This window comes from Calliopsis andreniformis, chromosome 7, assembly GCF_051401765.1.
Source record: "Calliopsis andreniformis isolate RMS-2024a chromosome 7, iyCalAndr_principal, whole genome shotgun sequence".
In the NCBI taxonomy this organism is placed as follows: Eukaryota; Metazoa; Arthropoda; class Insecta; order Hymenoptera; family Andrenidae; genus Calliopsis; species Calliopsis andreniformis.
The window spans coordinates 10,665,080-10,690,787 of NC_135068.1; the positions used below are offsets into that span (position 1 = coordinate 10,665,080).

Below are 25,708 nucleotides of genomic sequence, written 5' to 3' on the forward strand. Positions count from 1 at the left end.
AAATAGACGTCTTGGAGACGTCCAAGTCATGTGTATGAGATATTCAGACCAAAAATAGACGTCTTGGAGACGTTCAAAAGCGTAGGTCTTTAAGACGTCCATGTAGTATGTCTTTAAGACGTCTTATGGATGTCTTTTAAGACATCCTAAAGACATACTGCTTTCTAATATCAGACCTCTCAGAGATGTCTTCTGGACACTTTTAGGACGTTTTTAAGACCTCTTCATGCTATATGGGCTAATACAAAGACACGAAAACAGTTCTTTTCAAAAGACAGATTCATCCCCCAGTGACTTCCCATCCCCCACTGAATGAGTCAACGAAATCGATTTAATTTGCTAGCTTTTAAAACGTCCAAATGATGTCGTAAGACCCTCAGACACAAAATGGACATAAAACAGACGTCTTCAAGACGTCTGGGCAGAGTCCCTCTGCATCTGGTCGCCGCCTGTTACGGAACATCTTCGGGAATGAGACCGTAGAAGAGCAAGGAGCGACCTGGTGGGAGGCAAAACTCTCTCTCTCTCGAGCACAGCTGATCATTAAAGCCACCGCTGGCCAGTCAAACTTTCACGCTCGGTGATATCCGAGCATCGTGCGTCGACACACGTTGAACTTCAGTAGTCACTCGCCGGAAATCGATCACTCGATTTACCACCCCTCGTGGCGTCGATTCGCGACGCCCTCTCGTCGTCCACCCCGAGGAGAGGCGAGCCAACGCGGGTGGCGAGCGTCCAGTGAAATCGGTGAACGAAAGAGAGATTTTCCGCGGGAACGTGTTCGAAATTTGAAACTCGCCGCGCGGGAAGGAAATGGTGTGAAGCTGTGCCATCGCTGCGGAGATATTCCCGAATTCCTTCGCCTTGGAGGTGGTTTCGTGGAAATGCGAAGGAGAACGGTGACAAACGAGTGCATGAGAAAGGAAGGGAACTCTGGTCACGCGTAAAGGAGACGAAGAAAGTCGAAGTCGGTCAGCGAGGTAAGAAAAAATGTCCTGGATCAGTACGTTCCACCAGGTGATTTTCAAGGGCGACGACCGAGGAGTTTTGGGGACCAAGTGGTTTCAGGTCTCTAGGGAACTTTCGTGGAGGACAGTAGTACCTATGTCCTGCAATATTAGTGTGGTATTAGTGCTAGTGTGAGATATAAAATAGTGTTTTATCTAATTCAGTGTTTCTGTGAGATTTAAATTTTTGGAAAATGGCAGCTATATAATTTGTTTTCTGTCTGAAGGATCATCTGTGTACACGTCTCGAAAATAACACTCGAAATAGTTTGCTCCATTTTCGAGCATAATTCAAGCAGCAATAATTAATCTTCAGGCTCCCCAGCCTGTAGATACTCAAATCCCCTTTCGAACCACACGCTTCTACAAATCCCATTCACTCGCCACAGTAAATTTCAAACAATTATCTTACATCCAATTAAATATTCAATTCCCAGCCTCTCTCATTCTCCACTTTCCCGGTCCAATATTCCATCCCACAAGAACTTTTCCCGCGCAGAGTCCCAATCATTTTCTTGACCGTGTCTACATTAAGATGATTACACGCCTCAATTCGGTCTCCGATTTCTACGACTCCCTATCGCGTCCAGCCATCTCCTCGACAATTATTTCATTTCCCTTCGATTTCTTCCACCGTGTCCCCGACTACCCAGCGATTAGCTCGACGATTCAACTCCCTCAAGATTTAACCGCGAACTTTCGATTCCTCTTTCTTGTCCAAAACGGATTTAACGATTTCACCCGATTCCTGCGGCTCTGACGTGCTTGGACGGTTTCGAGGTGGCGCGAGGAATGGCCACCGAGTGAAATCGAGCCGATCGAGATCCATTTTTCGGCGGGGCCAGGGAAAGGGAGCAAGGGGCAGGCCCAGGCGAGGCCCAGGCGAGGCCCAGTATTGCATGAATGTGCCAGCGCGCGCTCGAGGCTTCTGTTATTAGTGAAAGTCTTGGGCTGGATAGAGGAGGCCTCGCGCGCACCCGAGCTGGGACGTGAAGGGATTAAAGGTCGCGGGGGAGGATGAATATTTAACGATTCAGCCTCGACGTTTCACCTGTTGCGCGAAATGCAACTGTCTCGCGTCATCGTCCTCGCGAGAGGAGCTGCGCGTGGAAGGTTGGAGCCCTGATCGATACGAGTGCATTATTTGAATCGAAGAGAAGTGGAAGCAAATTTCTTTGGTTTCAGATTTTTCTGGATTTTTTATCAGATAGCAGACGTCTTCGAAATGTCTATCTTAAAAACATTCGCGTGAATTTTTTGTGATTTTATATAGAAGAGTACATCAGTGATTTTGTCCTACCGTAGAATTTCACTTGAGAATCTCTCGTCAAAAGAGACATAATCTGTAGAAAATTCCAAATTCCTATTTTCATAAGCAGAATTGGAGAAGAGAAACCTAATTAGGAATTTATTTTAACCTTGAAATGTTATAAAGTGTACTTAATTTTTGATATTTTGTACATTTTTACATATCATATGAATACTGTGTTTCTTTGCATATTGAAATTTCCTATAAATGCATGAAGATCAGTAGTCTAGTAACCTGCAGTGGATGACCGAATTTTTATATTCATCAGCACTCTTTCAGATTTTATATAAAATCCTATTTATGAGATATTTCAATGTGCAAAAAGGAACAGAAGCCATATAATCAGAAAAAATACATTTTATAATATTCGTAGGGAAAAAATTATTTAGACTTCCTCTAAGTTACTCAGAGTGCGCCTTAGCACACCCAAAGGAGCACAGAAGAAACTAGAACCGCGCTGAATAGTCACTTAAATAAATCAATTTCGTTCTCTGTGGGTTTCAGGGCTCCAAGATGGAATAAGGAATCACGGGAAGGAACGTGACCAGTGTCTGCTGAAAAAATGATGATGAGCTGAGTCTCTCGGCTCGAAATTCCACTCAGGCGAGAAGGAATCCTTTTCTTCATCTATTGCCCTCGACCAAAGTGACTGAACAAGTGTCCAACGATCGTCCATTTTTCACGCGGCATATTATAATGATAATGACTCAGCCTCTAGTCCCTCTTTAAGAACCTCCAGAACAGAGTACACTCAGTGACTCTACAGCTTCCACCATTTATTTAAACAACCTCCAAGATTCAGAACTAAGAGAATTTCCTTCGAATCTCTAAGAATACAAAATTTAGAAATTTGAAGAATCGAGGATTCGTGAGTGATGTAGAAATATTAAAAAATCTGAAGATTTGGAAGCCAGAAAATCTGGAAGTGACTTTTGAGTGCCTCGAATATTTAGAAGCTCAAGATCTGAAGACTTGGAGAGCAATAAATAATTAAACTGGAGCGTGGACGGTGGAAGAAGAAAAGCTGACGCAGGGACGTGTATATTCGACGATGTCCTCGACGTCCATCGTCGACAACGACTGCGTTTTATGTCGGACCGAGGGTTAGCTTAAGTCGCTCGAAGAGAAAAGGAGAAAATGATCGCGCCGATCCTCATCCTACTGATGATCTCCGAGCCCAGCATGGGGTACAACGTCCTACTGGCCACGATGGGCGGCACGAAATCGCACACAGTGCCCTTCGTCGCCCTCGGCAGTAGTCTGAAGGCTCGGGGTCACAACGTGACCCTTGTCAGCGCCTTCCCTGGTCCAGCCGCCAACAATGGTCTCCAGGAGTTCGTGCCGCCCATTTTCGAGGTGATTTCTTGCCTTCCTGATTAGACTTTGATGACACTCTGCCTTCCATTATACTTTCATGTCATTGGTTTTTGGTTCTAAGAGAATACTCTCTCGGTTCTCAGGGAATATTGTCTAAAATTGGCGCCAGTTTGTTTCCAGACGAAGGCATAGGCAAATTGAGCTGGGGAATTTGGGGATTGTGGGAGGAAGGTTTTTGGGGATGGTCGAGTGGATGGATTACTCGGTTGTTGGTCTATTGTTGAGAGAAAAGGGTGGATAAGGGTTTAATCCAGCATATTATGAAAGAATTTCTTTCTTGGGTCCCTGTGTCTTTATATTCCTTTCTTTAGATGTGCTAGAGAGATTTTGGGGGATTACTGAGGGATCAGTGGAGATACATACATATAGATAGATATAGGTGGAACTGAACCAGGTGTTGCTCCACTGGTAAATATACTAATTACAGAAATTTTAAAAAATTCCCTACTATTACCAAATACTGTTAACCATTAAATATCTCAAATACACAACACTGCTTAAACACGACTAAAGTAGACTAAAGCAAAGGAAGAGTAATTCCGTAATTCTTGCTATTCTAAATAAATTCCTCAAGAATAATCAAGTGCCCCAATACCTTCGAAGTCGAGGGGGTGTGCACGCCTAAAAAAAGCATGTCCTGAATTCCCAAGGCTTCCTTGACCCCCCCGAAGAGGTCACTCGAGATAGTGTCGCGGGGCATAAGCGAGAAGCATCTGAAGTGTATTGTATGACTGCGCGTACAAGAAACGGCCAATGAGAACATGATCGTCACTAATGAAAACGTGCGGTTGGTGGTAGTGGTCGTTGGAGTGTGTAAAAAGGAGCGAACGTGGCCGACCCTCCGGCTAGTGTTTCACAAAAAGACGTATTCAGAATGGCGAACGTTCGTTATCGACAGGCTTACGTTGGGAACTACACGTCGGAATGGGATCTGGTGGGCGCGAGGTTCCGAGATGAAATGCCTATCTCGCCTTGGGATGCAATGCGATATGCCTGGGAGGCATGTGAGGCGCTGCTTCGGGACGAAATATCGGTCTTCTGGCTGAGGAGGCCCGAGGGCAATCCCCACGCACGATGGGACGTCGCGGTTGTCGATGGAGCCTATCCTGAGTGTCTTCTAGCTGTCCTTCATGGGGAAAACGTGCCTACTATAATGCTGAACACGGTAAACAGTGTATTTTTTTGTAAATATTTTTCCCTAGGATCCTGAAACTCTATTTTTTTTTATTTGGAGTGAATCTTTGGATTTGAAATGGGAGGAAGGTAGATATAGGGGATTTATGGGATCTATAAGGGCCCAATCTAGGGATATTTTGAGTTTGTGGTTGGTATTAAAGGGAAAGTGATAGAGGAGTGTGTAATATGTGGATCCTAGGATCCTGAAACTCTATTTTTTTTATTTGGGGTGAATCTTTGGATTTGAAATGGGAGGAAGGTAGATATAGGGGATTTATGGGACCTATAAGGGCCCAATCTAGGGATATTTTGAGTTTGTGGTTGGTATTAAAGGGAGAGTGATAGAGGAGTGTGTAATATGTGAATATTGTGGGAATGTATAAAATTTGTGGTACCTACAGGTGCACAGTCTAGGGATATTTTAATTTCTGTGGTTGGTATTTAAGGCATTCAAGGGAAAAGGACATAAAAGTGTTAAATATATCATTGGTGGACTTGGTATACAAGAAAGTAGAAATATATAGGGTTTGTGGTACCTTTAGGTCTGGATTAGGTACCTTTAGATACCACAAATCTATTGATATTTTTATCTTTTGTAATTACCTAAAGCAGAGGGAACAGACGAATGTTCTATGTTACAATATTGCAACTGGAATACAAAAATAAGTACAGAAAATTTCTACCACTTTAGAAAGCCTAATCTAGGGACATTCTAGCTTCTTTCAACCTAAAGTTGAAAGCAAAGAACCGAGTCCTTCTCACGAATCTTCCCATCGAATTTCCTCCTGATCTAACTCAATCCCTGCCACTACTGAGCATTAACAACCCACCAGTAATTGCCCAGTCCAATTAAGGAAGTGTCCACACGGCTAAGACCGCCTCGAGATAAGCACTGTTGCCCAGCTGGCGTGTCCCATGTCGATAGCCGCGGTATCGCGTTTCAATTAAAACCCGCGCACTTAATTATCATTAGGCGCCTAATGAACGCAATTAGCCAGCGAAGAAATGATTCGACAATCAACAGAATCGATATCCTGCCACAGGTCGCCTTATACACAGGCTCCATGGGACGCCAAGGGAACCCATCGCCCTGGTCGGTCACGCCCTACTTCGGCAAATCCTTCACGCAGGACATGAACTTCTTTCAGAGGCTCTTAAACGCCGCCTGCCTCGCCACGCTCAGGATCCTGCACTGGATCTTGATCACTGGGTACCTCCAGCCAGTTCTTCGGCAGTATTTGGGTAGGTTGCCATCTTGGACATTACTTAAATAAAATATTTGCAAAATTAGCATTTAGGTGCAATGTTGATACTCTAGTTTTAGCACCATTTATAGGGATTTTTTAGCCCTGGCTACTGATAGACTTGTATGGTGAGGTTTCCTCAGTAAGATCCTGTTTTTCAGGGGATCGGTTGCCTGATGTGCGAGACCTGACCACGGAGATACCGCTCACCTTACAGAACAGCCACTACAGCGTCGCTGACTCTGTGCCCTACCTGGCAAATGTTGTCAATGTTGCCTGTCTCCATTGTAACCCTGCCACTAAGCTTAGCCCTGATCTGGAGAGCTTCCTGCAACATGGTGAGTGGACCTTAACTAAGGACATACTTTTTTAGAAATCCATTTTTCAAGTTTCTATGTTGCAAATCATGGAAATCTGTATTTGGACACTGAGTCTCTACTTGGATTCTGCTTCAGTACCCTAGACCCTAATTTGGTAAGGGTTAAGATTTAAGATGCAAGTGGTCCTCTTAGGGATATGGAAATTTTTTGAAGAAGCTGTCCTTAAAAATTAGAGACAATTGTCACTGGACCACTCTGCATCTATGAGGATCTAGAAACACTAATAGGCCTAGGTTCTTAAGCCTCTTCTTTGTATTCTCGACTCCCTTGAATCCCTTTGCATCCACAATAGGATCCCCTAAAAGATCAAGTTATTATCTCCCTCCTCCTTGAGTCCCAAAAACACAAGACAACAAGACACAGGAAAATCTACCCTTTGAAGCTCCATTTAATTCCACCACTCTACACAATTGTAGATCCTCCATAATAGGATTCAGTGTATCCTACTTTCCACGCTCAAAGCAGAAATTGCACCCAGCAAAAAGAGGTCTAGATGACATTTCGAATCCTGGCCGCAGGGTTCATCTTCGTGTCCATGGGCTCGTCTGTCCGCGCTTCGGGGATGCCAGAGGCCCTTCGTCACATATTCGTGGCTGCCTTTGCCACTCTACCCTACAACGTCGTGTGGAAATGGGAGGGCGGGAAGATCAAAGACCTGCCTTCGAACGTCAGGACGGCTGCCTGGTGGCCGCAGCAAGATCTCCTCGGACACCCGAAGCTGAGAGCGTTTGTGTCCCACGGAGGACTGTTGTCACTCCACGAGGCAGCCTATCATGGGGCGCCAACCCTGGTCTTGCCAGTCTTCTGCGATCACGATGGAAACGCGGCCCAGGCTGGTGAGTTGTGAACAGTATCGTTAATTAGTTCGTCAACTCTCCTCGGTGGCTGGACTTCCTGACTGCTCGAGCATGCTCCTGGGGCTATTGATTCTTTTGTTGAATCGTGGAACATTGTTCTGCAGAGAAATTAGGGTATGCTCTGGTGCTGGACCTCGCTGGGATCTCTATTGGAGAGCTTCGCGATGGGATCCTCAAGGTGGCCGCTGTCCACAACAATTCTTATCGAATGGCAGCGAAGAGGAGGAGCTCTTTGCTAAGAGAGTTGCCAATTAGCCCTAGGAAATTAGCGACCTGGTGGGTAGAGCACGTCGCCAAGTACGAAGGAGCAGAGCACCTGAAGAGTTCCACGAGGTAGAGTTAAGCTTTCTGTGGCTGAGAGGTAATGGTCCCACTGATGAGCTTCGATTATTTCAGATACATGAGCGTGTTTCACTATTACTCTATCGACGTGGTGGCCTTCTACGTGGTATCGCTAGCGTTGCTGGTATATGGGCTGAAGAAGCTTTGTTGGAGGACGATTTCGAAGCAGATTGCTGTTAAGAATAAGCTAGACTGAACTGTGCTGATTTGGAAAATATTCTGTGTGCACTTACCCCGTATTTATTACATTACTTGTATTTTATATGAATTACATGTAGACGTAAGAGAATAAAAAATGAGGTGAAAATTGAGGGGACTTGTTTAATTTTATTGTTTTATCATTCCTGGTAAATTTTGACTCATGTTTACGCAATAATTGAGTTCTAGTTAGCTGAAGTTCTACTCTAAATCAATATTCGGTTTCAAATCTCGCGGTTCGATTTCGATGCAGAAAGTGATAATACCGACGTGTGGTAGATTATCGATAAGGCAGAATACCATGGTACAATTTTACCAATTGTTCTTAAAACAGATTCACCATATTTCCCAAGCACAGCGTTAACTCATATCAAAATAAAAATCACGTCTGATTGAAACCTACAATTAACTTTCTCAAAATTTTCCCCAAATAGGGCCCAAATAAGCTGCTATGCCATGTTTTATAGAAAGCAGAGTGAATACAATACTTTGTATGGGCACAAAGATGATACAGATAATCAGATCCTAGTCTCTTCTCTCTTCCAAATACTACATCAGGTCTCAGAAGGCTCCCAAATCCCCAGTGGAGGGGGTATCGGTCCCCATCAGTCCCCAAACCTCCCTCCCTGCCTCCAGTAGTGGGGGAACGGGCCCTGCAGCGCGATAGGCGGAGGGGAGGTGCTTCCAGTCCCGTGCAGACGACGTAGTGACTACCTGCGCACGAGCGGCGGCGCTTAGGTCGCGTTCCCGTCGCGAGGCGTCAGCGTTCGCAGTTGTTTCCCCACGAGACGCTGCTGCGTCCATGACCCGTGGCGCAGTCGGCGCTCGCGATCGTGCTCCGATCAGTACACCAGCTGACTCGTTCGTCAGTATGTCGGTGCGTGTTTTGTTGTCGTCCTGAGAAGAGGCAGGCCACGCAGCTTCGCCCATCGATAGTCTCGCGTTCGAACGGTGCCCAAAAGTCGGCCCAGCTTGCGACCCGCTCGCGTACGCTCGAGCTGGCCGGGGACACGCGGCTGACTCCGTTGCGAGGCGAAACGTGTGCTGCGTGATGCGGTGGAATGTGTCGTGGCGGTGAGTGCCGTTGTGTTTTGAAAGGACACGTTTACCCACGTGGAACGAGGCGTGCCAGGGTTCCTCGCGGAGCCGAGCCTTCCCAGTCGGGCGAGCAAGTAAGCGGACGAGCAGGAAAGGGTTAAGGGAGCGAGTTCTGCCCGCGTAGACGCGGGGAGGAAAAGGGGGACACGAACCACGTATATAGCGTGCCAGAGACACGGAGGGAGGAAGCGAGAGCGGGACGAAGCGAGACGGAGCGAAAACCCGAGAGAGAGAGGGGCCCTGTCGGAGCGACAGAGAGGATAGGGGAAGAACAGAGAGGGCAGCAGAGGGAATAAAGACGCCGAGACACGCCGCGGAGTGGACTCTCGTCCCGATCCGCGAAAACACACGTGGGGAGCGACGCGGGAGAGGGTTTTCCCCCCTAGTTAACGAACTTTCCTCTCTCGACCCCCGATGGAACATGGGGCGGGCTCCGTGAATCCCGTATCAGCGACGATCGATCGTGTCCCAACAGCCAGCGTGCCACGAGGAACGCTGGAAAATGGGTATCCTGTCGCGCCAAGCTCCTTCCTCGGCATAAGCTCGCGAGTCTGGCTCCATAGACACCCTCTCCAGGTCAACCTGGAGAAGGCATCTAGCCTTGGTTTTACCGAAAATTATGAGCGACAGAGCCTTCTTAGAGCGTTAACCTGGGACTCATGCACCAAGTCGACTGATCCTCTTGGTATGCCAGCCTGAGTGACACTGTAAGGGTGCAAGGAAGCATAGCTCTGCGCACTCCGAGTAATGGGAATTTAATAATGAATAAGGAGGAACTGAACCATGCTGTCTGCACGGGGAAGGAGTGAGCGTGAGTTTTCATATGGTGGCGTGGTAGTGCATGCGGCCCTCTCTCGACTCCTCACGCGAGAGACTGTTCTCTCTCGCGCTCTCTCTTTCTCCCTCGACCGGAAAAGAAGCGGCCCGAGGTCGGGGCCGAAGTCCTTCGATGCAAAAGCGGCGTGCAGCCCAGCCACGACGCAATAAACAAACGCCGAGGCAGGGAACATGTCTGACGCGACGCTTCTACCCTCGCGCTGCCTCTGGCGCGTGACGTAATCCATTCAAGCGACTACTACGCAATACGCGGGTTGCCGTCTCGCTCACCCTTGGCCCCAGCTATCTCCCTCTTGGTCTAGCCGATACGAGGCTTCAACCCTTCGATAATGATAAAGAGTTCTCGGCGTTGCACAATGATATTGTTTTCCTTTCGCTGGCTTCTCGTCAGTCGATGCTGGGAGTGAATTGTGGGCCACGTGGGTGTCCGATTTTGTGGTGTCTTTTCTCTGGTCGTGTTTCTGGGACTTTGAGAAATTTTGGAAAATTTTCTGTGTTCGTGGTTGAGTGTTCTAGTTTCGACGTGACATTCTTGTATTAAATCGACGAGATAAGTTCGCTCACATGGGCCCTGCTGTGTCATCCAGTGTATACACACATGCACGTGGATACTGCGTAGCATTCTTGAACACATTCAGGAGGAATGTGTGCACACGGTCGAACGTAAATATGTTGGAGGTTAAATAGCGTGTATTCGTTCTGTCGGTGGAGGATTGATTGGTTCGTGGAAACGATAACGGGAGATTCGAATTTTGATGAATTGCGTCATCCTTCTGGGGGAGATGATTCGATGGAAGGACAGAGGTTACGTGATGGAGCTTTGCGTCGTTCGAGATAGTCGAGGGAAATTTAGTGTTTTTCTTTTTTTTTATTTAGAAAGGTGTGTTTTTCAGAAAGATCAGCATTTGTGCTGATTTTCAGCTATCAGCATTTGTGCTAGGACAGGCCATTCACTTTTGAGGAATGTTAATACATCTATTTCTGGAGCAGAAACGCCTCTGACACTCACTCGCGAGTATTTGAAAAAGAGGTTTGTCTCGTTTTGCGGAGGAATTTTTTTTCTCATTTTTTGTTTAACATGAAGGCGTTCTGTCGAATGGGACTACGGTCGCCACGTGTGCTTTACTTGAAAATCTGGCTCGTATAATATCCACTATTGTACACAAAGTAGAGAGCTGGCTTTTAAAATTAACTCTGTAGCCATTCACCTTTCTCGCCACAAAGTCGAACTGAATAATGAATTCAGACTACAAATATTCATTAAAAACAGTGTCACCAAAGTTGAATCCCAAAATCATATTTACCACGAAATTTGCAAATATTGCAAAAACTGCTCTTATTGCAACTACAGTGATTTACGATCAATTTGCATAAAATATTCAGTGAATTATTTTCTCACCAATAGCTTCTTCCCAGTGGCTCACACCTTCCAATGTAAAGTTTACTCGCAGACATCTATTGCTAGCAGACTATTATTAGTTGTTGGTAGTTAAATCGGTAGAGTCTTTTTTTATGTAGCCTTTTTGGAATGGATAGTCAGTGCAAGTTGTTTGCTGGGTTATTTGGCTACCTTTCTATTCTCCGTTTATACAGTGACTCACGAATTAACAGCTCTCAAGGATGATTAAACTCTAAAATAGCTCTCCAGGGTGTAAAGGGTGGCCCACAGAAGAGAGATTTCCCATAATTCCAGATAGCAAAATCACTGAATTTTCAGTAGCACACAGGGACTACCATACAGCCAGTTTCAGTTTGAAGGTTCTTGAGAAAAAAAATAGTACAGTTTCAGATTGTTGTAATTGCTCCATTGAAATCTCGAGACAGCAATCGAACCAGCTCGAAAAGTCTGCGAGTTTCCCTCGAAAAATTCAGAGCCGTCTGGGGCGCAGAGGTCAAAGGACGAGGAACAATGTCAAGGGGCGAACCGTTTCCCCGTCCGACGTGAGATTCCACGGCGAGGCGCGTACAACCTGTTTGAAGGTGGGATAAAGTAAACAAGCGTGGCGCGTGGTCTCGCAGGCGGGTTTAGGTCCTCGGCGATTTAACCTTCAGGGGAGCGGTCTCTTTTTTCGCGAGGGCGACTACTGCGCGTTAGAAGCGGCCACGAGTCATCGGCGGCGCGGTGCTGGGGACGCCTTTGTCCCAAATAAAATCCCATCGAGCGGCGTGCCGCGTCGAGAGGGAAAAAGGGACGGAATTTCGTGCGCGTCCGCTCGGGCCCTCGCGCGACCGTGTTCCTCCTCTTGTCTTACGAAATCGCGCGGCGTTGACCGAAGCCTTGAAAAAGTTCCGGCTAACCGACCAGAGAGAATCAGGGAATTAACCAGCGCTATGGTGGGCGTGTGTACTGTCACTCCAATGAGGATGAGGAGATTTGTCCTACCAGTTCGCGATTTTAATCTTCGACATTCCTAGGACCTCGAGTGTTCGAATTCTGAACTGACGTATATTCAAAGCTTTCAAATCTTCAAATTTTGAACTGGCACGTATTCAAAGCTCACAAATTTTCAAATTTTAAATTCATAAATATTCAAACTTTCCAAATTCTCCAATTTTCAAATTTCTAAATTTTGAATTGAAAAATATTTAAAGCTTCTGAACCTTCAAATTTAAAAATACTGAATTTTAATTATTCAAAATACTTCTGAACACTCAGAACATTTAAATCTTCAAATTTTTACCTCTCGAATATTCAAAGCTTCCAAGTATTCATGTTCTCAAATTCTGTAATATTCAAAACTCTCACACTCAAAACTAAAATTTCCAAATTCTCCTAACCTCAGAATTCTCCTCTGTATAATTCTTCGAATTCGATCAACCCCTGATTATCGTTACAAGAAAACTGGGTGTGCAAATACTTTCCCAAGAGGCTCTATACATGTGCGCGCGCGTGTTGGGAGTTTTGTAATCGCCGCGGCGTAGTACGGCCAGCATCGATTGATGTAACGCTTTGGCCTGTCCCTTGTAAAACGCGCGCCTGTTGACGTCTTCTCTTGCTTGTTTCATTGCACGCAGTGATTTTGGACTATCGGCATGCCGAGTAATGTGGGACACGACGCCAGTGGTGCTCCAATAGTGATTGTGTTATCGACGTGTCATCAGCGTGGCTGGAGATCCACTTGGCGGGCAGGAATGCGCGTATCTACGAGACACGTAAGTATTTGCGCGTGAAACTTTCGAGTACGTTCCGAGAAACCGTAGCTCCCTCCGAAACGATAACTGCGTCGCTAGAGGAGCGTTCATGTTGGATTTTGAGGTTCTCAAGTTCTTTTCGCGCGATTGGGAACGCTTCCTCGAGGAATATAGGAAGGGTCAGGGAGGAGGAAGAGATGTGAGTAAGGAATTATGTAAAGAGGAAGTCAATTATAGTCCTCAGCGCGATAAGGGATTTTTTTAAATTTTGAATATTTTTGGGGAATTTTTTGTTTCACCAGACTCACGATTCCTAGGGATTATTGCATATTTTTGGTAACTTTTCTTTATTTCGAGGTGGAAGATGGAATTCAAGCTCGAGTCAGATCTTTTTAAAATAGAAATTCGTACTTGAATCTGGGAAGTATATATTTTCAAAGTTGGAATGTTTGAAAAATTTGTTGTCATAGAAATATGCACTAAACCTAAGAAATTTAAAATTCCCGCCAAAAAGGCTACCCCACAGGTACCTAAAACTACTCAATCTCCCATTGACTATAACTCACTGTCAATGTCCCGTTAGTTGCTTTGTTTTTGTTAACTCGACCGACGCGCCAGTCTATTGTCTAGCTGTCCAATGTGGGGATGTGGGTGGGGGCTATCTATCACGTGCTCGGAAGTAAGTGTTCGCTGTAGACTCTGTAACACAGTTCTTCCACGTATCACAGTTCAGCCGATGTTTTGTCTACACCGCGTGTCAACGCAATTTTCGCACGCGTGGAAGAAGCTCACGGACGATCTGTCACACGCGCGCGTGTCAACATTGTGGCATGACCTCCCTCTCACAGTGCGCGTGCGTTTGCTTCCTCCGTGAACAGTGACTGTGTACAGGGTGCTCGAAGTGTCTGGAAATTTTATGGGTGCTTCGATCAGACAAAATGAGAGAGAAATGGAGAATAAAGGAATTTTGTTCTAGGCTTCGTTTCTGAGCTACTGGTTGTTCAAGATACTTGAGCGTGTCTGACTAGTCTTATTCTACTGATTCATTCTACTGTCCCCGCATCGTCTGACCTGGATAATCTTCAGTAGAATAAATTCTAAGTCAGACACACTTCACGCGACATCAGGCACGCTTCCAAATGGGTTATTCTACAGAAAATGTTGCAGGATTTGAAGCCATATATCAGTTTTCTCTGATACTTGAGAACCTCTCGAATGTTTGCAAGAAAGGTAATCAAAGAAAGCTTTTTTTAAACTCACATAATTTGTATTTATCAATTCATGAATATTTAGAAGTTTATCTTCATGAATTTACTAATTCTGAGAATAATTTTTCTAAAGAGAAAAATTAACAATTTTCAATATTCGAGAGACATTAAAATATCACTAAAAAATGGAACGAACGAAACTCGAAACTTACTCCGAAAAGTGACTCATTTCAAATGGAATGGCCTATTTATAGAAGCACCTCAAGTGTGTCTGACTTGGGACTTATTCTACTGACGTGCGCATTAGCCAGGTCAGACGCAGCGACGTCAGTAGAATTAATCAGTAGAATAAGACAAGTCAGACGCACCTGAAGCACACTTCAGCTGCGCCTTCAGCAATTAATAACTAGGAAACGAAGCCTCAAGAAAAATTTCTTCGTTCTTCATTTTCGTCTTATTTCAGCGTGTAGAAGCAGTTGCAAAAGTTTCGCTATATTTGTCGTTCACCCTGTGTGCACTCTCGCGTAAATGTATCCTGTATTGCACACAAATTAATCGACGCGATCGTGTAATCGAATTAATACGGATAATTGCGTGTATCAGCGGTTCGAGCTGTCGGATTAAAGGCACCAGATGCCAGCGAGTAACGGTGAAGTTGGTACGATCGATATCACTAAATTAACGTGGTCTGTTAAATTAAGTATGGCGCACGTTCATAGGGAAATATCGAGGAGCGAATGATCGCAATGGAGTAAATATAATTTCGTTTAACGGTGGCCCTTCTCGCATATGGATTCGAAATTGCGTAATAAAGATGATATACTAACGATTATTGTGAGAGCTTCCAGAAGTCTCGTATTAATTGCATCGTACACGAGGGTACTCGATATAAGCTCCATGGTTCACTGACCAGTCTGGCGTGGGAAACACGGTTCCAAAGCCAAGTTTAATTAAGGAGTAAAATACCTTGAGTTAGAGTGGTACAAATTTCAATTTAGTGACGTCACCTTTGATTGGTTCCGCGTCCTCTCCACCTGTATTTTAGAGTTTAGTTAAATTCTAGGTAAAATAATACGTGAAAAGGAATAACGTGAATCGAGAACTGCTGGGTCCATAGAAAAGTCTACAATAGAATATTTTTTCCTCCAGTGTTTTATTTTCAGAAATAGTTATTTTTAACGTGGGACAGGTCGGCAATGTTGACAAAATATACTAGCCTCCATCCAACCGAAATAAAAATGAAGCTTTGCAAAAACTGGGACCGAAAATTTCGGGAAGGTAGCTCTAAATCAAAACATGTTGTTCAGCGTTTTTAATCTACTTTTTCCGATTTAGAACCGCTCCCTTGATCCGTGACAGCCTGCAGAACCGTGTAACAGAGCTCCAAATAAATCCCTAGCGTAGATCATCTCCAGACTTTGAGGTTATTTAAAAAAGAGAAGAATTATTTTAAAAATAATTATTTAAATAATACACAGTATTCTACTTAGCTGGATGCTATTGCAGTACCACTAAAGTTAAGTAGAACATTCTCATAGTCGCTGGCTAGGGTTTTTGACCACGCTATTTTTCTAGGTTAGCAGTACTAACCTATAAACGCAGCGCTAATTTCTTTCTCACCTTCCGCCGAAAAATACCACCTGGAGGGGTGGCAGGACACTAACAAGTTTATACCGAGAAGGTATCCTGGACGCAAAAAACGTGTCCCTCGGCCTGGCCTCCTCTTCACGCTCCATCGACCCTATTATCTCGGGCTCGGGCGCAATCGGTCACGGTCTAAAAATACAACAATGTTGCGAGCAGTGGAAGCAGCCGAGTCACGATTCGAGGCGTCTCTGGAGGCGATAACGATCACGGGGGAACGTGGACGCGGAACGGAAGCAGCGAGGCCCTCGAGGCGAGTTTTCTATCCGGATTGCGCCACCGTGGCCGATACCGTTCGTCGTCGCGGGCCTGGCCTCCTCGCGGGGCAGCTATTTGGGCGGTGTACGCGCGTAAAATGACTCTGTCAGTGAAACGATCGGAATCTCGGGTCAGGGGGACAATAAAAGCGCGGAGGCTGTGCACGGTCTCTCGCGGCCCGACAAGACAGACGTAATAACAGGTTGCCCGTGTTTATTTAACTCGAGGCGATTTACAAAAAGAGTATCGACGCTGCGCTGGTGACACGCGTAACAGATACCTTCGGTGCGATAATGTTATCGTGACCGCGAAATAATGCAGGTTTCTACGGTCGTTGGCCAGTGCTTTCAATAGTGCGATTTTTCTAGGCTAGGGGAATTTTCTGAAGCCAGAAAAGTCTCTAGAAAAGTGTTATAATGTAGGTTTTTATGGTCATCAGCTAGTGCTTTTGGTCGCTCGGTTTTTCTAGGCTAGGGGAATTTTCTGAAGCCAGGGGAGATCATAGAAAAGTATTATAATGTAGGTTTGTATGGTCGTCAACTAGTATTTTTGGTCATTCGATTTTTCTAGGCTAGGGGAATTTTCTGAAGCCAGAAAAGTCTCTAGAAAAGTGTTATAATGCGGGTTTTTGTGGCCATCGGCTAGTGCTTTTGGTCGCTCGATTTTTTTAGGCTAGGGGAATTTTCTGAAGCCAGAAAAGTATTATCCATTCTGTATTCGAGTAATTCTTATTTTTTAAAAATAGTTTTGTGATTATTTCTCATAAAAATAGCCTAGGAGAAAAATTGTATTCCGTATTGACAGTTTTTCTAATTTGAATTTTGCCGCCGTATTAGGAGCTCCGATTTCCCCAGAAGAGGCGGTCTTTTCAAACGTCATTTTACGAGCAGGCTCGTTTTTCAGACAGAAATGTTCACGCATATAAAATCGATGAGAGGTGAATTAGCTAGTATAATTAATTTCTGTCACCACGAAAGTATTTCCAAACGACGAGTTTTTCCTGTTTAATCTCGGTTCAACGATCCCATCGACCGATTTTCTTCCTCCCCTGCACTATCTTTAAAAATACCGAAGTCGTTCGAGCGGTTTTATTTGAAGTGACCTGTTCCGTGGGTTCGAAAGGCATGCAGGTGCTGTTTGAAATTCGCTGAGTAACGTAGCCAGCCTCTTCATAGCTGTCAGTCAGACCATCAATTTCCCAGATAATTTAGTTATATTTTTCCAGCTGGACGAGATTGTTAGTGGGAAAGCGAAAGCTGTAATTTCGGTCGTCACGTTTCGTGGTTTCGAAAATCCACTGTTCCCACGGTGGAGGAAACGCGCGCTATTCCAGAGGAAGGAAAAACTTTGTGGTCGATTAACCGTCTCACTATGGTCGATCGCAGTCACCGCGGGAGAGCCGCCAACTCGATTCGAATCGCTCCAATTCTCGTGGCACGAGTTGTGTCGTCATTTGCTGCGACAATCGAAAAACACGCAGGAGAATTCTGATGTTGCGAATAATTCCAGAAAAATTCTGAAATACTGATTTCTTTTATATTGGTATTATTCGTGGTCTAAGGAATTTAGAGACATACTTAAATGTTGTTGTATTTTTCTGACCACTTTGTTTTCCAAATTTCTAAGTGGTTCTTTTAATATTTCAAAAATTATATTCATAAATGACTAATTTATATTTCTAGTTAAGTATTTTAGAATCTGTTTACCAAAAATGGCTGTCTAAAATTAAATAGCAACGATTGTATTTCTTCTTCGAAGTAGAATGCTCGAAAGATGATTCACAGAGTCATCATGCGTGAAGTACTATAATAACACAGGATTCCGTACCTCAAAACACCAAAAAAGAGAACTAGAACATCGTGCTAGGGATATTATTAGCCTGCAGAATGATTTATTGCTTGAAAACAGAGTTGCATCCAGCTGCATGTTTACACGAGCCTGTTCTGTTGTTTTTAGCCTCCATCTTCGTGTCCCCAAGCGCTCCTCGCAAATTTCCCTCAAAAATGTTTGGGCGTAAAGCGAGGACGCGGCGAAGCCCATAGTTACCTGTTCCGAGAACATAGGAAGGCCAGGTGTTGCATCACGGAAAAACTGAGCAACGAGTAAACGCGTTGTTTTTCAGGAAACTTATGTAACCGGCACGGTTGAGCACGTTCCATTCTACGACTGTGTTGGCAGCGAGGTTGCACGCTCCATGAAAACAAAGTGAGCGACCTTCGTATGTCCTCGACACCTCCACCTACCGTATATTTTTCTCTGAGGATCACTCGTCTCTTCCCACGGATCTGCGACGACAAAATAACAAATTAGAGTTGATTGAGAAATTAGAAACTGTTTGAAATAGACTTTAGATTGACTGACTTTCAAGGGCTTGTCAATCAAACCAGAAGTCCCTAGCTTGTGAAAATGATCAGCTAAATTGTTGTAGAAATTGCCTGAGGGTTCACTAAGACTGTGTTAGTGAGAAGATAGCACGTTTCATAAGGAAAAACGCGAGAAATCTGGAGACTGGGCTTGATGGACCCACTGGCCATACTTTTCTTTGAGAATCTTTCGACTTATCTTACGAATTTGTGCCTGTTGCTTTAGTTTTAAATAAAATAAGCCAAGTTTTTATTTTCTATATTATCAGTTCATAATTCTACTGTAAAAATCTCCTATAACTTCATAAAAAATCTGCGGTCCAAAGCATCATCATATCAGCTTCAAAACCGAAATTTCTCAATTCCATCCTGAGTAGAAAGAAAGATGTAGAGAGAACATTTCCATGTTTTGACCTACTTTTTTTAGGACAATTTGTCCAAGATCAGTCCTACCAATCTACTCAAATTAAATTTGTACAGTATTAGTATACGTATGCATAAACATATTAATGCCAATTTAGTCTGTAAGTTTCTCAACAGATATTCCTCTATGTTTTCATCTCGTGTTCAATCCCAATTTTGAAACAATCGAAAGTGGTGAAAACTTCGTTTCCCCCGTCACCTGACATCGTTTCAGAGCATAGTGCATCGGCGCAGAGCGTCGAGCAGTCGTGATCCCCTGACACACATTAATTTGAAGCGTAGAACGCGTGGGTCGTCGCGGCGCTTCCGGCTCTCTGGTTCCGGCAGCCGCGTTCCCGAGGCCTGAAAATAGATCGATCGATCCTGGAGGATCGTGTGTCCCCTCGGTGCCTGTGAACTGGCCCGCTGACTTTGTTTACGATTCGCGTCGAGGGGGAGGGTGTATTTGCATCGGACTTCCGGCTCGCGTCGTCTCGGCCCCCCGAGCGCGGGCAATTTCTCCAGAGTCATTAACAGGCCTCCCATCGCGCGGCGAATGATCATTCGGCATCAGCAGATTCCGGTTATGTAGATGCATAGCCGAAAATCTTGGCGAGGGACCACCTGGGGCTCGCCTGTTGCTCGCGAGACGCTCGTTGCGAAAGGTTTTCTTTGGTCCTGGTCTGTACTGCGAGTGAAAGTCCATCTTTCTTTACCAGGGAGGATGGTAAATATAGAAATAGCGACTCGATGATCGAGTTACTACGATCATCTCGCCGCGCTAGAAAGTTCTGGCGGGCATTGTCGGAGTTATAGCCATGGATATCGCGAGATGGTCAGTAGACTCTCGAGAGGAGACTATGTGGAGGGTGGTGTTGCATGAGCAAACTTGTGTTAACCCTGCGTCATCAATCAGCAGTACTCCTGTTTTCACTTTCTATGTCCAAGTACTAATTTGTCAGGCTTACTCATCTACCACTATTCATAGTTATCTAAGAGCGTATCCTCAGATATTCTATAACACTCTGCTAGACTGTATTACACTCTAACTCTCAGATCAGACTCAGACTCACCAGAGTCTGTGGTATGTACTCCAGTTGCACTTACTACGTGTCGTCACATTAATCAGCTTAAGATGTAGTTGTAACTGGTGTTGTAAATAGAAACGTCTATTGTCAAGTATAATCGATCGATGGCGCTTCTCGCGCAGGAATCCAACAGTGGACGCTAATTGGAGCTGGGCCGAGAATCGTGTTTATTTTGCGCGTGGGCTGTTTTCATGGCGCCAGTTATTTTGGGTTTAAATTATTCAGATTTGGGATTTTTTTCATTTTTAAATATTCCAGTGCTCTGATGAACTACCGTGAGCCTGTATCGAGTGAGCAGAGTAGAGGGGGGCACGTGGACAAAGGAGGCTATGGGTGGACGTTCTGTCGGCGAGTCACAAAGAACGTCCCCTGAATAATTATAGAAATGAATATTCCAGCGGAGTTTCCCAGCGGGGCATGAATGTTAACGGCGATGGATGGCTTTGCGCGTCGGTTTCACGTCGATCGATCGGGTCACGTATATTTAAGGGGCACGAATTCGTCGTTTTTCACGTGGGCCGCGTCGTTTCTCGTTAACTCGGCCGTTTCCACGGCGGCCCTTCAGGGAATAACAAATAAGGCACGTGACGCAAGCGATCGACGCGCGCCTCTGACGCAACGATGCAATTTTTGGCCCGTCATTTGTCTCCCCGCGCGGGCTGCCGCGTGCCGCAATCACGCAAATGAGATTTCCTCTGTCACCGTTCGTTAAACACAGACCCGTTGTTTATGCAAGCAAAAAATGTTATTTATGCTTCCAGAAATAATACGCCATTATCTGTGACCCGTGGCCATCTCGATGTTTCCGTGACGTAGGACCGTTCGCCCGCGATGTTATCCCCCCCACTGTCGCCTATATAATATCCCTAGGTTCCGAGAACTTTTGTTTCTAGTGACTTTGAGAGACCAGTATAACACTGCTACGGTTTTCTTGAAACCTTGACGTGAAAAGAGGTTTGTTACTTCATTACGAATTTTCCACTAGACGTTGGAAAATTTCACCAGATCCCGAAAATTCCCTAGTGAACTCGAGGGAGATGGATTCCTCTAGAAAACCCTATTTAAAACTCAGATTATTATCAGGTGGTTGTCTAGAGAGATAATAGATTCTGGGGAATTGTGGTTGAGTCTCAAAAATTCCCTAGACGATTCCCTAGACGAATTCACTACAACATTACTTAAAAATCGCAACTATTTTCTGCGTACCTCTGCTCCACATGAAATGAACCTAGTATCGCTAGAATAATTAAAGTCACTAGAATGATTAAAATCCCTATAAGTCGTTTCCCTTCGTTGATACCACTCCCACAGAAGATTACCTCAGTTGCACATCAAAAGTAGATCCCAGCGAAATGCTGAAGAGATTCGATAAGAATGTTACGTTTATTAATCTCAAGAGCAACGAAACCCTCGCGGAGTAAGTACATTGGCTCGGAATGCGGTTATCGCTCGCGTATAATTTCGACCGTATTTTTTACGATAGCGAAATGCCGCGTGTATCGCGGCAAGCTGTAATTGCAACTAAACTAATTATATCGTTACGGAGGCGACCGTTTCATTTACGCGTGGCCAGCGGTCCGCCATTATTCGAAAAATAACACCCGACCCTGGCTTCTAGCGCCGCACAAACCAGATCTACTTTCAAATATTCCAAATTCCACGATTCTACTAACTTTCACGCAACACTTATTCTCGCGGCCCTAGCCCATTCAAATTCCATCTGTGAATACCTTCGACGAAAAAAACAACTCTCCATGGACTGACGCACGGTGGTTAATCTGAGTGATCTCAGCAGACTAATTTATTCAGACACGTAGATTTTGATACTATTTCACTTCCCATACTAACATTAAATTCAACAAATTCTTTTTCAAATAAGAGTTTAACATCGAATCGACATCTAGGTTATTAGCGATGGTTTCGGTTATATTTTAGCAAATAAATTTGACTTTATTAAATAATTCATAGTACAAGAAATAACAGAAAAGTAACACAATAAAAAAATTCCAAAGCTTAAAGTTTAGAAAATTTGAATGTAATTGGCTGAAAGTTTGCCCTTTTAAAATAAGGATATAAAACTTAAAGGACCAAATTAAAAAAAGGTAGATATACCTCAGCGAGGTTCCCAGACAAAAAAATCTTGGGCACCTCGCTCTTAACGTCATGTCCGTCTAATTATGGTCCGCTTAACGTAACGTTTAGCCAGTGAGTCAGCTGTTCACGAAGAGGCGCTCATCGAAACGCTTCGCCAACCTCGATGCGCCCTCGCATCCTTGCCTCCGCCTTCAGCAACAATGGGAAGGTGTTGAATGGCAAATCGGCGTCGCGTCGACACGCCACGAAACCCACGGGCCCGTAAATTTTCTTTATCGGGCTCTGTCAATACTCGGCGAACGGAAATGTGTTACGTGAGAAAACGATGCCTCGTGTGCGCTGGGGCTTCGTTGCGTGCCTATCTCACGCGCCTGTAACTAGAACACTTTCCCGTTTCTCAATTAGCGCGATAACGAAATTGCCCGCGCTTCCAGGCTGATAATCATGCAAAAGAGATCGCGACGGGGTGGGACAATTTTTGGTTTGGAAAGGTGCTCGATGGAGGAGTGAGATGTTTGGAAAAGTAAATCAGAGTTTGAACATGGAACTTTGAACATTGGACTTCTGAACATTGAACCCTTGAGAGTATTGAACCTTGGAGCAGTAATCCTTCAAACGTTGAACCTTGGAACGTTGAACCTCTGAACATTGAACCTTTAAACGACAAAAGTTGTACACACAAAATCGATACCTTGAACACTAAAACTTACTAAATTTGACTCAATCCTCAATGGGCTTAAATTCATGATACTTTAAACTCCAGAAAGAAGGTGCAGAATGTTGAAATTGCTGAATTTTGTAGAATTAAATTAGCATAAATTCATCCACCAAGTATCGGAATCTCAGAAATCCACAAAGTAGCAGAGAAAAAAAGAAGTAGAGTGAATATTTATTAACTTGTCTTCGGTTGAACCAGTTGTTGGACATTATAGCTGTCAGTGGGGACCAGAGATCGCCGTAGCAATCAAGTGAGACGTAAAAGGTGGAAACGCAGAATATGACTGAATTCTTTTTTTTTTATCACAGAAATGGTCTATAGACTTCCTTCCAGAAATGTTTATCCCCGGGATTTGATCTCTCCTGATTTCCATAAAGATAAACTTACCACCTGTGTGGCCCTCAGTAAGACTCTGTAGGAATATACAAGGTGGACAGAAAATAATGACTCCAATTTTAATAATTTGGGTCTTATTTTTCATTTCCATATATTTTATTTAATATACACACATGAACTTCAAAAAAGTTCATCTGTAACAAAGTAGCCATTATCTCTCAAAATTGTATCAAAGTTTCAAGCAATTACGTGAATCGTAGGATCCTCTAAGGCGGAGTCTTCCCCCACCTCCGCCCTAGCGCCAAGGTGGGAGGAACGCTCCGCCTCCAAAACTACTGCGCGCAATTCTATTGGCCCAGACTTCAAAAGCTCCTCCCACCCAAACGATTCCTCATGAAAAAGTGGTTTCTTTTCAATTTTTCATCCTCTCAGTCAGCAGAACACATAAAACAAGAATTTCAAAGCTGGATATTTTTTCTACAACTCTAGATAATTAAAATTTTCATAACCTCTGTTTAGTTTAGCCAATTTAATGCTGTTATTTTTTACATTTCATGTAAAGTTGACCACAGCGTAGAGAATCTACAATTTTGAAGCTGCTCGCGGCTTGGTGTCGGTCGACGCTCGTAAAAGGGGCACAGAGGCTGTATAAAGCTAGCGGCGCAACCGGAACGCGCGAATAGGTGTGCAAGAAATTTGCAAACCGTTAGGCAGGATGAAGCTGATAACGAATGGTGGCTCTTCCATGGCGAACACGTAGGCCAAGCAGCAGGGAGCGCTTACGGTGACGATATGTGCTGGATAGAGTTCCTTCGTTATACACTCGAGTCTCACTGACGAGTTTATAGCGAGGGACACAGCTCTATAGTCTTCCTAAAAATTTAAGAGTTAAAGGATAACAAAATTCATTGACTCTAAGTAATTCCAAGCTACAGTGAATACATCAGCGAGCTTATAACGAGAGGGTACTCAGTGGCAGGCATTTAAGTCTCAGTAAATGTGCTGAGAATATTTTTTTTCGAGCACCAAAACGCATGAGCGTCGTGTAGTGGCCAGTTATCACGGTTCCTTAATTAACTCGCAACGTTGTGAGAGAAATCGATCGGGGCCGACTGTTGTGGCCGACTCGTGAAAGGATCGGCCCTGGTCGGCGAATGGATTAGGTTGAATTTATTCTTAGGAAGCATGCAACATTTCCTTGGAAATATCGTGTCGGGCGAAAAGTAATTGCGTTCTTGGAGATGGCGATGATAATAGGGGACCAGGCTTGGTCTGTTTCAGGAGACTCTATGGTGACAGATTCTTGCGACATTTGGACAGGAAATAATGGATAGTGCTAATCTAATGGGGGCATTTAACGAGAGAATTATTATGATAACGTAACAATTAGATATGGTTGAATATATTTTTATGAATTTTTTAAAGATTATTCTCTTCTTTTATTTTAATTTCCTTTTTCTTTGGAGTAAAGTGGAATGAGGCACCTTAGACTCACTGTAAGCAAAGCACAGTCACGCATCGCGCGTCGTTTCAAATTCCTCGACTGTGTGGGCGATAAGGAACGAGGACCGGTGCACGAGCCAATCTGTCCCTTATCAGCTCGTTATCGGTGTCGCGTCCAGTTATGAATGGACGGAATTGTGCCAGTTTGACCGTCCAATTTCTGGTTCTTTCATGCGCCAGCGAGCTTTCCGTAGAAATTAATTGCTCGCACCGAGAGCTCGTTGGCTGCCCAAGATTCTTCCCTAAGATAGATTATTACTTTTACTCAGATAGACTGTCTTATGGAACAAATTACCCGTCCACAGTGTAACCATTGATTAACTTTTTTCAGGTAATTAGAGCGAACAACGACTATTAATTCTTCATTAGGCTTATATATTTATATAAGACATCTTATATATTCACATTAAAACTGGAATGGAAAAATTTCAGCCTCACTTTATGAGGCTAGTAGCTGTTAATGGATTCCAATATCGAAGTGAAAAGTCAATAAGCTCGGGCTACTGTCAGTGCAACATCGAGTGGACCTTGAAACCACGCCTACACTAGTGTCACGTGGGCCCTCGGGACCACGCCTCCACTAGTGTCACGTGGGCCCTCGGGGCCACACCTCCACTAGTGTCACGTGGCACCTCGAGGCCACACCTCCACTAGTGTCATGTGGGTCCTCGAAGCCACGCCCTCACTAGTGTCCCGTGGTTTTTAGTATCCACGTAGTGGTGGAAACGAGATACGTAAATAGAAGCTGAATGAAAAATCAATTTACCGTTGAATTAACTTCATCGTTCATTTTTCCAATTAACAATCCCCTTCTAGCTCGTCACCTGCTCCCACCGAAATTCACCAATTACGATCATCGAGTGGCGTCGCGTGGAAAATAAAGTGGGTACGCGTCGCTCGATAACAAACCTCTCACAAAGCTCTGAAACGGCTGTCTAGCCATGAAAAATCACATTTCATATCAAAAATGTATAAATCATTGCAAGTTAATTATACCAACTTAATTCCAAATAAAGAATCTCTAGGATTCGGAATCTAAAAATGTCTCCAAAAATTGAATAATGGGAAATGGTGTTTAAATTTCGTTTTTTCGTCATCAGACAATTACTTTGGGGCACTGTGATCTGGTTCCTGTCT

The 25,708-nt window shown here is 44.3% G+C and overlaps 1 protein-coding gene and 2 long non-coding RNA genes across 3 annotated transcripts; 2 read left to right on the forward strand and 1 right to left on the reverse strand.

The window, feature by feature from the left end:
* The first annotated feature begins 3,453 nt into the window (after window positions 1-3,453).
* Window positions 3,454-7,888, forward strand: Ugt50b3 (UDP-glycosyltransferase family 50 member B3). Its single transcript, XM_076382123.1, has 7 exons — window positions 3,454-3,672; window positions 4,592-4,858; window positions 5,913-6,111; window positions 6,275-6,451; window positions 7,012-7,329; window positions 7,455-7,683; window positions 7,747-7,888. The coding sequence occupies exons 1-7, from the start codon at window positions 3,454-3,456 to the stop codon at window positions 7,886-7,888; spliced, it is 1,551 nt and encodes a 516-aa protein (XP_076238238.1).
* A 4,957-nt stretch (window positions 7,889-12,845) lies between these two features.
* Window positions 12,846-18,322, forward strand: LOC143181962 (uncharacterized). The gene is made up of 2 exons (XR_013002366.1): window positions 12,846-12,978; window positions 18,190-18,322. It is a non-coding gene; the product is annotated as an uncharacterized LOC143181962 (long non-coding RNA).
* On the reverse strand, window positions 15,429-15,976 carry LOC143181895 (uncharacterized). The gene is made up of 2 exons (XR_013002352.1): window positions 15,786-15,976; window positions 15,429-15,581 (listed from the first exon to the last, which is right to left on the reverse strand). It is a non-coding gene; the product is annotated as an uncharacterized LOC143181895 (long non-coding RNA).
* Window positions 18,323-25,708: the final 7,386 nt, after the last annotated feature.

Excerpts from the sequence above, each read along its gene's own strand:
- Ugt50b3 (XM_076382123.1), top strand. The coding sequence starts at position 3,454 with ATGATCGCGCCGATCCTCATCCTACTGATGATCTCCGAGCCCAGCATG. Across the intron at positions 4,859-5,912 it reads CTACTATAATGCTGAACACG|GTCGCCTTATACACAGGCTC; the intron begins GTAAACAGTGTA and ends ATCCTGCCACAG. Across the intron at positions 6,452-7,011 it reads GGAGAGCTTCCTGCAACATG|GGTTCATCTTCGTGTCCATG; the intron begins GTGAGTGGACCT and ends TCCTGGCCGCAG.